Here is a 10733-nt window from a genome sequence, read left to right as displayed (position 1 = left end):
GCATTACACATTTCGGAGGATTTAACCCAAAATCGTTTAAAGCGGAGAAAGAGAATTCATATAGCCTATTCCAAATTTTTTGGATAAAGATTTAGTTGAGTTGAGTATAGTTATATGATCTAATTATACTTTTATTTCTATAATTATATTATTTATAACTTAATTTATAATAAAATTAATATATTAATATTTAAATGAGTTCATTCACGAATCTATAGACGAGTTAATTCATAAGCCTATAAAAATGCTAATTCACAAACTTATAAATAAGTCAATTCGTAAGTCTAAATGAACTTAAAATTAATAAATTTAAATTTGACGAATTTAAAAATTAAGTTCGAGCTTGTTTAATCATATTGTCACGACCCAACCTATGTGCCTGACCGGCACTAGGACCTGGGCCAGCCTAAATCCCCAAGGCCCGTAGTAAGCCTAACTATTCCTTAACCCAACTCTAAGACCCATTTGAGCCTAATTTCAAGAATTCAACCGGACAGAGTCCGACCATAAAATGGACCTTTCAACGGGGAGTTTTTGACTCACCCGACCTGTAAACACAATATATATCAATTGGGGAGCTCAGCTCACCCTCCACATACTCATACAACATAAAAATAAATGGGAGCTCAGCTCCCTCATCCAGTCCATCAACATGCATAAAATAATAAGTTTACAGGTCTAAAATAATAATTTTATATTACAGACCCAATTCAAATAAATATTTCTAACACATGCGAAAATTCTAAAAGTTTATAGAATTACACAAACATGAATAGACGACCTGCGAGGGAGAAAAGCAGGTTAACCTCAAAAATATCCTCCTGTGGCCTGGAAAAATATTGAACAGGAGTGAGCGTTCGACTCAAAGAGTAAAATATCAATTTTAACCATAATCTCTATAACTATCTAAAATTAATGCACCCTGTAGAGTGAAATGCAACATCAGTAATATTTTCATATCATAACAGCAAAAAGGTAATTTGGAGCACTCACACACCCGATAATGTCAAACAATACATATATGGGAGCTGATCCCCTATACAGCTCTCTTAATCTAACCTGTGCCAGCGAAGAACTCAGTTCGGACTTCCACTTAATAACCAAATCGGGGTCCCAGTGAAGAACTCAAGCCGTGTCTACCCCAAAGGACCGAGTGTCAGCGAAGATCTCAAGCCGTGTCTACCCGTCCTATTCATAGTCAACACCACATCACACGCACACCAACGCACGCACACTGCACTAAATTACCACAACAACATCCATGGCACTTTAACAGTTATGAATGCAGCATAAAACGTGCATAGAGTTTAACTACTTAGATACATACATATAAGTGATGCATGGGCATGCTTAAACATATAATAATATTGAAATTACAATTAAAATTAATATTTTACTCACATACTTGACAGCGGTCACTGTGGCGGCTGGGCGTAGGAAGAAGGTTGTCCCGGCTCATCTGACAATTTTATTACAATCATTTAATAAATTTGACTTAATACAAGCTAAGAAAAGACCAAATACGTCATAAGTCGTGCCGAAAATCCGGCAGAGTCTCTCCTATACCTAGGACCTACCCAACCTGCAAAAGGGCTCAAAACGCACTTCTATATTCACAAATCATACACTCACAACTCAATCACATCACACAGCCCCTCCTGGGTCCATCAAAACAGTCATCCATCACAATATATAAAATTTCAATTTAGTCCTTATAATTGACTCTTTTTGCAAAAACTACCCAAGTGAACTCTAAAAATTCTAAAACTTTGTCCCGCGGTCCTTAGCAATATTACTAGGCTAATGCAAAAAGAATCATAATTTTCTGAGCTACCACGAATATTTTATGGATTTTTAATCTCATTTAAGCACTAAAAAACTACAAAAAAGTAAGGTTCGGGTTTACCTATGTTGATTCCGACTTCGGGGACGGGCTCGGGACGTCTGACAATGGTGGGGTAGCCAAAACCTCGATCTAATTCCGAAACTTTTCCGGTAGCCGGTCTGTCTGGCCGGAAATTCACAGACCTGGACAACTGTCGAATTTCTGCGAATTGAAGATACTTACACTAAGCTCATTTAATGCTCGAAAAAATACTGCGAAGTTTCGTGGGACCCATCGAAAAACGGTGTAGAAAAATTTCGAAATTTATATTGCCGCGAAGCTCTAGACGAGTGGAGCGCTCTGGTACTCTCGGTTTTCTCGTGGGGTTCACGGTTTGCGAGAAATCTAGCCCAAAAGTCAAAATGGGTTAAAACTTCCCAGGCAAAAATTGGACAAACCGCTTAATGGATTTCGATGTTCTTGGTGTCAATGGAAAGCTCTTGAAGAGTATATGAGTTTAGACACAAGACCAATTACCGACTTCGCCGGAAGACGCGGTGCGTCGCGTCTCTTCGTGCGACGATTGCCGTGGCCGCGAGTCAGCTGGGAGGTGCGCCGAGGGTCGGGCAGGAGGCGGCTGGCCGACGGGCTAGGGTGGGAGGAGAGTGAAAACGGAAGAGAGGGAGAGGAAGGTCGAGACGCGCGTGGGGAGAAGAAAAAGGAAGAAGAAAGGCCGGTCCGATTCGATCGGTCCGATCCGGTCCAGTTCGATTCGATCGGTTCGATTTATGATACAAAATTTTGAATTTTTTTACTCTGCCTTAGGATCGAAAACAAGGTCAAAAAATCCAAAAAAATTCTAAAAAACTCAGAAAAGTTTAGACTGCAAATATAATTTTAATTTTATCACGTGGTCTTTAAATTAATTTTTAAAAATCATCAAAGTTTATATTTTCAAAAAATCGAACCCGATTTCTAAAATCTGAAAAATTTCAAATAATTTCCTAAAATTTCAAATAAAATAAAATATCAATATTTACCCAAAATAATAAATTTAAAAATTAGGGGTGTTACACATACAAACAAATTAAACCAAATCAAATTTTTATAACTTTAAATCTTGAGTAGATCACAAGCAATTCAGCTTATTTACCGCTTTAATTTTGAAACGCGTATCCTTCTTCCAAAAAGCAAAGAGTAGAAGTAACTTTCCAATAGCAAAATAATTAGCTCCAACGCCAGTTTCTCGTTCATATTACTTCGCCAATGACGAATTAGTACTTTTGATACTTTTTTTTTCCCTCGTATAGGAAAAGAGCAGGCGTTATTGACATACTCTCCACTTAGAATTAGCTTTAGATGTGTTGATTAAGTTAATTCCATCAGGTAAATTATCAGCAGTTTTGCCAAAGAAGTAGGCGTTCAGCTAATTAATAATTAACCACATCATATAAGAAGGTTTACTTGGTGAAACATACAACACATATGATAATCAATTTTATAGCTCTGACCTGTTCAACGTGTCCTTGTGGAGCCTGGGAGGCACACTGTCCCCATCACGTTTAAAACAAAGTAAAACCTCCACCGTACTGCAAAGAGATGATATAATAATGATAAATGCTTCTCACAAAGAAAACACACCAAGAAGGCAAAAAAAGAGCAGAAACCAACGTTAAACATCAACATTTTTGAGGAGAGAGCAAAAAAATGGAAAAAATGCAGTCACCTTGCCCAAAAGAAGCCTATCAAGAATGCCTCAATGGCTGCTGCCCAAACCCTCTACTCGGCTTTCCTGAGCCACAGAAAAAAATGGGCAAGACCAGAAGCACAGCAGCAACATGTCGCCGGAACTTTGCTGCGACTGCTACTTCCTGTATCTTCCCAAACACCCAATTCACAAATCCTGAGTCTCTCCCATCTTTGCAAGAATCATTTGCAGAATTCTCCAAAGCTTACCCACAATATATCGAAACCCATCAAGTTGACAAAATTCGAGAACAGGAATACTATCATCTCTCACTTTCCCACCATACCTGCCTTGATTATATTGGCATCGGTCTCTTCTCCTATTTCCAGCTACAAAAACATGACTCCAGAAAACAAATTGTCTCTTCTTCCCATCATTCACCTCCTCCAAATTCACATTTTCCTTTCTTCAGTGTGTCCTACAAGACTGGAAATCTGAAGACACAGCTACTTCATGGCGGCCAAGAATCAGAAATAGAATCTGCAATAAAGAAGCGGATCATGAGTTTTCTGAATATATCTGAAAATGATTATTGTATGGTTTTCACAGCAAACAGAACATCAGCTTTCAAACTTGTAGCAGAATCTTACCCTTTCCATTCTAGTCAGAAGCTTCTGACTGTTTATGACTACGAGAGTGAAGCAATAGAGACCATGATTAACTGTTCTCAGAAGAAAGGAGCCAAAGTCATGTCAGCGGAGTTCTCATGGCCTAGGCTGAGGATTCATTCACCAAAATTAAGGAAGATGATTATGAGGAAAAGAAAAAAGAAGAAGAAGAGAGGACTATTTGTCTTTCCACTTCATTCTAGAGTGACTGGAGCCAGATATCCTTATCTGTGGATGAGCATAGCTCAGGAGAATGACTGGCATATCTTGATTGATGCTTGTGCATTGGGACCAAAGGACATGGATAGCTTTGGCCTCTCCCTCATTCGCCCAGACTTCCTCATTTGTTCCTTCTACAAGATTTTTGGGGAAAACCCATCTGGATTTGGATGCCTCTTTGTCAAAAAATCTACCGCACCACTCTTGGAAGATTCCACTACTACTGGAATGATAAGTCTCGTCCCAGCAAAGAAGCTGTTCTGGTTCCTAGATGAATCTTCTGGTACTGATGCAGAACTTGAACAGATGTCAAAATGTGTTTTAGAAGAAGATGAATTAGATTCATCAAACTCTTTTTCAGGTCCAATGTCCAGCCCAAAGACGTGCTCGGAAAAATTGGAACAAGGAGAAACCTCCGAGTCCCAAACTGCAGTAAAAACTGGAAAGCAGAAAGCATCAGAAACCTCTGAGACTGAAACTGCGGGAACAGCTGCAGAACATGAAGTGTCAGAATCTCCAGCCTCCAAGTCTCAAACCATAGGAATAGCTGCAAGACAAAAAGAACCAGAAACTTCAGAAATTGTTGAATTAGTAAAACCTGCTAAAGTAATCCAACAAGAAACTGCAAAACCCCGCAAAAATGGGACCATGGAGGTTGAATGCAGGGGATTGGATCAGGTTGATTTATTGGGACTTACACAGATCAGTAACAGGGCAAGGTGCCTGATCAATTGGCTGGTGAACGCTTTGATGAAGCTCAAGCATCCGAACACAGAGGAAATCCCTGTCATTAGAATATATGGGCCAAAGATAAAGTTTGATCGGGGACCTGCATTGGCATTCAATGTGTTTGATTGGAAAGGAGAAAAGGTTGAGGCTCCTCTGGTACAAAAACTTGCTGATCGAAGCAACATATCTCTCAGCTATGGATTCTTACATCAAATATCATTTTCAGGTAAGTATGAAGAAGAAAAGGCAAAAGTTCTCGAGAGAAGAACATGTGGAGTAAAAGGAAAATTAACAAACAAGAGTAAAGAAAGAGCCAATGTGGGAATAACAGTAGTCACAGTTGCACTTGGATTCCTGGCTAACTTTGAGGATGCTTACATGCTTTGGGCTTTCATTGCTCAGTTCCTGGACGCAGACTTTGTGGAGAAGGCAAAGTGGAGATATACAGCTCTGAATCAGAAAACTGTTGAAGTTTAAATGGAAATTATTTGTTCACTCTTTTTTTTTTTTGGGGGATTGTGGAGTGCATTGTATACAAAAACAATTATCAAAGGAAGAAAGATCTAAGCCCAATTGTTTATTCAGATGATAATTTCGGGACATTCCATTAAGTGCATAATCAGCTGTATATCATTTTCCCCTTCTATCTGAGTAGCATACCCTTGCACTTGCATTTTGGCAGAAGAACAACTGTAAATAGATTGAAAGCAGTAACCTAGTGGATTAAACTAAGAAACAAGAATGTACTTCCAGGCCAGCTACTCAACTAAAACCCTTGTTTGTTAAATTTACCCGCACTTTACTGTAACATCCATTAAGCACAAATTGATAACATTGTGTTTTTGTCTTTGTTCACATTTTACCAACAATTTATCACTTTTCATTACTGTATTAAAAGAAAGATATTGAGAAGAAGGGGAGCACCCAATTGCACAGGAAGTCAGACAGAGCACCAAGCAAAGAAATAAAGTATTCATTCAAATCATTTGATTTGATTATTACTATATTATTTAAACTATTATGGAAATCTACTACATATAGCAACAAAGTAAGAGCTTAAACTTGTCAATGGAATGTCTAGAGAGCGATGGTTTTAAAACCCTACAATAGTGCTTATATCAAACCTAAGAATCAAATGAGAAAACAACTTAAATGACCATAGTAATATGAAAGGCTCATAAAGCTATCTTATGCAATGAGGATAAGAAAGTATTTGTATTTGTCTCTAGAGCATGGATATAGAGTCTGTCTTTCAGAAATGTCCTATCATAGATTATGCCAAGCATGATGACAATAGAATAATTTCATGCTTCTTTACTAAGACACTTCAGCAATAACTCCATTTTCTCCAAAAAATAACTCCTTCATTTCAATACTCACATAACGGTTAAAAAGAATATACTTTAACACCAATTTTTAATTAGTCTATTCGGCAGCAGAGGCTTCAAAGCTCCATTAAAACTATGAGGTGCATTGTGCATAACACACTTGACCTTTTTCCTTCTACTGGTATTTGATACAAACAAGTGACAGTACACTGTCACTAAAAAAAGAGGGGAAAAAGAAAGACTGACAAATCAAAGGAAGGATAGGGGAGGGCGCGAATTACCAAAAAAAGATTCATAGGCAATGAAGTAAGGATCGACCTATGAAATAAGCACAGTAAAAGTTGAGATCCTAATGAACACATCTTGCTATTTGATTATGCTATTAGTTACTAGAAATCCTAATGAACACATCTTGCTATTTGACAGGTCTGATACTTGACCTATGAAATAAGTCAAGTATCAGACCTGTCACTGCTTCCACAGAACAGAAAATAGAGAAAGATAAAGAAGAGAAGGAGATGAGAATAGAAAAAAGAGAAAAGAGAAAGAGAAAGAATCAGAGAATAAGATGAGAAGAACGATATTTCTTATTACTGATCAAGAATGAATCTTAGACAGGTGATACCACTGTCTTTCATACATTCTAATAACTGCCTTTTACAGTTTGTCACTACTTGAGCTGACTTCTAGAAAGTCTCTAACTGAGTAACTACCTTCTAAAAATATCTGCTAGTTTCCCTTTAAAACATCTAACAAACTTCTCCCATCCCAGATTACTAAAGCTGAAACAATTTATACTCTACATTTCTTCTCCCTTTCCTATAAAATGTGACATTTTACTATGATAATAGTCTCCACTCTGTCAATGGGATTTAAAAAGTATGTTATTTAAGAAGGCATGAACCACAGAAAAATTTGGCAGTGTGAAACCAGAAAAATATATGAAGACAATAGTTGCAATAAGTAAGATTAGGATGTCAAGAATTGGCCTGTATCCTGTCCTTCAAGGAAGATTTGGTTGGTGACAAACTTTAGCAGTATCCAAGCATCCTCATTTTGAGGATGGCTAAATACTCATTCCAGCGATCTTTTTAATTCCTTTATAATTCATCAACCTCCTTACTCTGGTCACATCAGTCCACCTTTGTTTGGTAGCATGGATATTGGAGAGGAGAACGTAAACCCCACTGTCTCGAGACTCAAGTTCTATGATGTGATCTAGTATACTTCGAGAGATTTGCAAAATTCGTATAGCCTTGGAAGCACTAAGAAGAACTCCCACTATAAGCACATCAAGTGACATAGGCATAGTTTTTACCAGAAGTAAAGCTTCATCCAAGAGTCCAGCCCTGCAAAACAAATCTACCATGCATCCATAATATTCTAACCTTGGAGAAATATTATACTGACAGCTTATCATTTGATGAAAGTATTTACATCCTTCATCTACCAACCCAGACTGGCAACAAGCTGTCAAAATGGCAAGAAATGTCACCTCATTGGGCATCATGCCCACCCTTATCATTTCTCCAAAAAGTTTCAGTGCCTCAGATCCATGTCCATGCATTGCCAACCCATTTAGCAAAGCATTCCATTCTTAATGGGCATCCCATTGAAGGTCTGCATTGCAATATCTATAAGGCCACATTTTGCATACATATCAACCATAGCAGTTCCAATCTGAATATCCCATTTGATTGCCCTTCAATCCTGTACTCATGTACCCATCTGCAATAATCAAGAACACCAATGGCAGCACAAGCTGAAAGCACACTATAAAACAACTCCAAAGACTCCTTGGGACGTTTACATTGAACCAATCCGCTTATAATACTGGTTCAAGAAATAATATCTTTCTGAGGAAGCTCAACATAAATTTGCTTGGCTTCACTCAAACACTCACACTTAGCAAGTTAGCATACATGTCAATGAGAGCATTGCCGGCCTCCAAACCTACCTCTAACGCTCGCTTAAAAATCAACCCATGAATTCCGCTCCCTACACTCAGATATCTCTTTCTCCCACAGGCAACTAACACACTTACAAATGATTCGATATTTGCCTCAACGTCCATCCTCAAAAACAGAGTTACAGCCTCATCAAACAACCCTGCCCTCACATGCCCAGATATGATACTGGTCCAAGAGACGACATCTCTCACGAGCATCTCATCAAACACTCTGCCAGCACCACAATCACAACAAATACTGTAAAAATGAAGAAGCGAGTTTTGCTCATAGATGTCAATTACAAGACCCATCTTAACAACAACCTCATGAATCTACCTTACCTCTCCAATGCCCATAAACTTAGAGAACGATTTCAAAACCGCAGATAAAGTGTACATATCGGGCAAAAACCCATTTCTCACAGTCTGCCTATAACCCAAAATTCCTCTCTGCGGCCTAACAATGTCAGCATAGCTGGATATCAAACTATTAAAAGGGAATGAGCTTAAGCGCCAATCACATGGTTTCAGAAAACCACAAGCGTAATCAAAAGAACCACCAGATTTTCCAAAGAAGCCAACAACTCTGTTGACAACTAAGTCATTGCGAACAATCCCTAAGTAATTAACTGCGCATGAATTGTTTTGAAAGATTGCAAGTTGTTGCATCTACGAATGCAATCCAAAAGAACCCATTTCAAAAGATATGGCCTAATCTGGCTCATTGTAGTTGCACTTGCACTATTCCCATATTCAAGCAGCAAAAAGCTCCGCAATTTGTTTGACATATACATGCAGATAAATGCACCTTAGAAGTCCTCGTACAAATTCGATATTGCGAGAGGCACAACTCCATGATTTCATGGAACACAGAGATTTAAATTACAAGGGAAGAGAAGCGGTTAAGTAGTATTACTATAAGCAGAGAATGAGAATATGTGAGGAGGAAGAGGAGCTTTTTCTCCAGTTCCATAACGCGCGTGGTGTATTCTCTGTGAATTTTCCAAATGTGATGTCTGAGAAGTGAGGAGTCTGCTCCGTTCCAGTTCGTATGAAGAAAGACGACGTTAAATACCTCCTGAAAGGTCCATTTTCCCCCGAGTGGCTACATGCCCACGTAACCATACAAACACAGCTCAAGGCATGCGAAGGAGTAAGGAGCATGGATGCTTATAGGCAATTTAAAAAAGGAATAAGTTTAAATTTGCCCGGTACTTATAAGACGGGTTTAATTTAGTTTATTTTTAATTTTTATTTAATTTAATTTATAAATTTTAATTTATATTTAAATTAATTTAATTAATAAAAATATTATTTTTTAATATTAAAAATAATATAAAAAATAATTTATTTAATATTTTAATTATATAAATTATATAATATAAAAATTATATTTTAATATTATTTTTAAAAATATTTAATTATTTTATTTAAATAATATTAAAAATTAATTTTTATTAATATTAAAATATTATTTTATATTGTATAATTAATTAATTAATTTGTTTATATATCAAATAATTTATTTTATTTAATATTTAATTATTTTTAAATATAAAAATATTATTTTTTATATTGTATAATTAATTAAATAAAAATATTATTTTTATTATTTAATATTATTAATTAAAATAGTAATAATTTTTAATTTTAATTAATTATATGAAAATATAAAAATATTTTTTATATTTTCAGTTTAATTAATAATATTAAATAATAAAAAATATATTTTTATTTTTATTAATTAATTATATAATATAAAATTAATATTTTAATATTTTAAAAAATAATTAAATAATTATATATTTTTATTAATTAGACTAATTTAAGCATAAATTAAAATTCATGCATTAAATTAAATTAAAAATTGAAAATAAATTAAATCAAACCTCTCAAATAAATATAAAAAACAAATTCAACCTCACTCCATTTAAAAAAATTAACATTGAAGTTAAAAAAAATAAAATAAAATTATTAGCAGTAATTTTCCATCGTTGTCACCCCGAGAACCGAAGGGCTAATGTTATAGAAAATCCAAAATAATGCACCTTGGATGGTTGCAACAAATAAGCCCAACACCCTAAACCCAATCCAACGTCATTTTAGTTTTTAGTTTTTGGTTTTCAGTTTCACCAAGATCATATTGAAAGATCAATATCATACTGATGGTAGGCGAAGCAAGTGTCAAAAAATTTCCGGAGCCCATATTTACGTGATGAATCGCATGTGTATGTAGGAATTCGGGCCCACACGTTGTTACGTTTGAAGCCTTTTGAGCTTGCGAGGCAGGGTTTCAGGTCTGCTTCTGTGTGCACAATGGCTGATCTCG

General features: G+C 36.2%; 1 protein-coding gene and 1 pseudogene across 2 annotated transcripts; one reads left to right on the top strand and one right to left on the bottom strand.

The window, feature by feature from the left end:
- The first annotated feature begins 3470 nt into the window (after nucleotides 1–3470).
- Nucleotides 3471–5712, top strand: LOC110632962 (uncharacterized). Of its 2 annotated transcripts, XM_021781371.2 has the most exons (2): nucleotides 3479–4682; nucleotides 4761–5712. In XM_021781371.2, the coding sequence occupies exons 1-2, from the start codon at nucleotides 3533–3535 to the stop codon at nucleotides 5603–5605; spliced, it is 1995 nt and encodes a 664-aa protein (XP_021637063.2). In that variant the 5' UTR covers nucleotides 3479–3532; the 3' UTR covers nucleotides 5606–5712. The 2 variants fall into 2 exon arrangements, with proteins under 2 accessions (XP_057988683.1, XP_021637063.2); XM_058132700.1 differs by having other exon boundaries at nucleotides 3471–5712.
- On the bottom strand, nucleotides 5624–9562 carry LOC110632963 (pentatricopeptide repeat-containing protein At4g38010-like; annotated as a pseudogene).
- Nucleotides 9563–10733: the final 1171 nt, after the last annotated feature.

Source organism: Hevea brasiliensis, chromosome 13, assembly GCF_030052815.1.
Source record: "Hevea brasiliensis isolate MT/VB/25A 57/8 chromosome 13, ASM3005281v1, whole genome shotgun sequence".
Classification (NCBI taxonomy): domain Eukaryota; kingdom Viridiplantae; phylum Streptophyta; class Magnoliopsida; order Malpighiales; family Euphorbiaceae; genus Hevea; species Hevea brasiliensis.
The sequence above is the reverse complement of the archived record's forward strand: the minus strand, read 5'-3'. Positions and strand labels throughout refer to the sequence as shown.

What these genes read in the sequence shown, in the direction of transcription:
- LOC110632962 (XM_058132700.1), top strand. Translation starts at nt 3,533, where the DNA reads ATGGAAAAAATGCAGTCACCTTGCCCAAAAGAAGCCTATCAAGAATGC.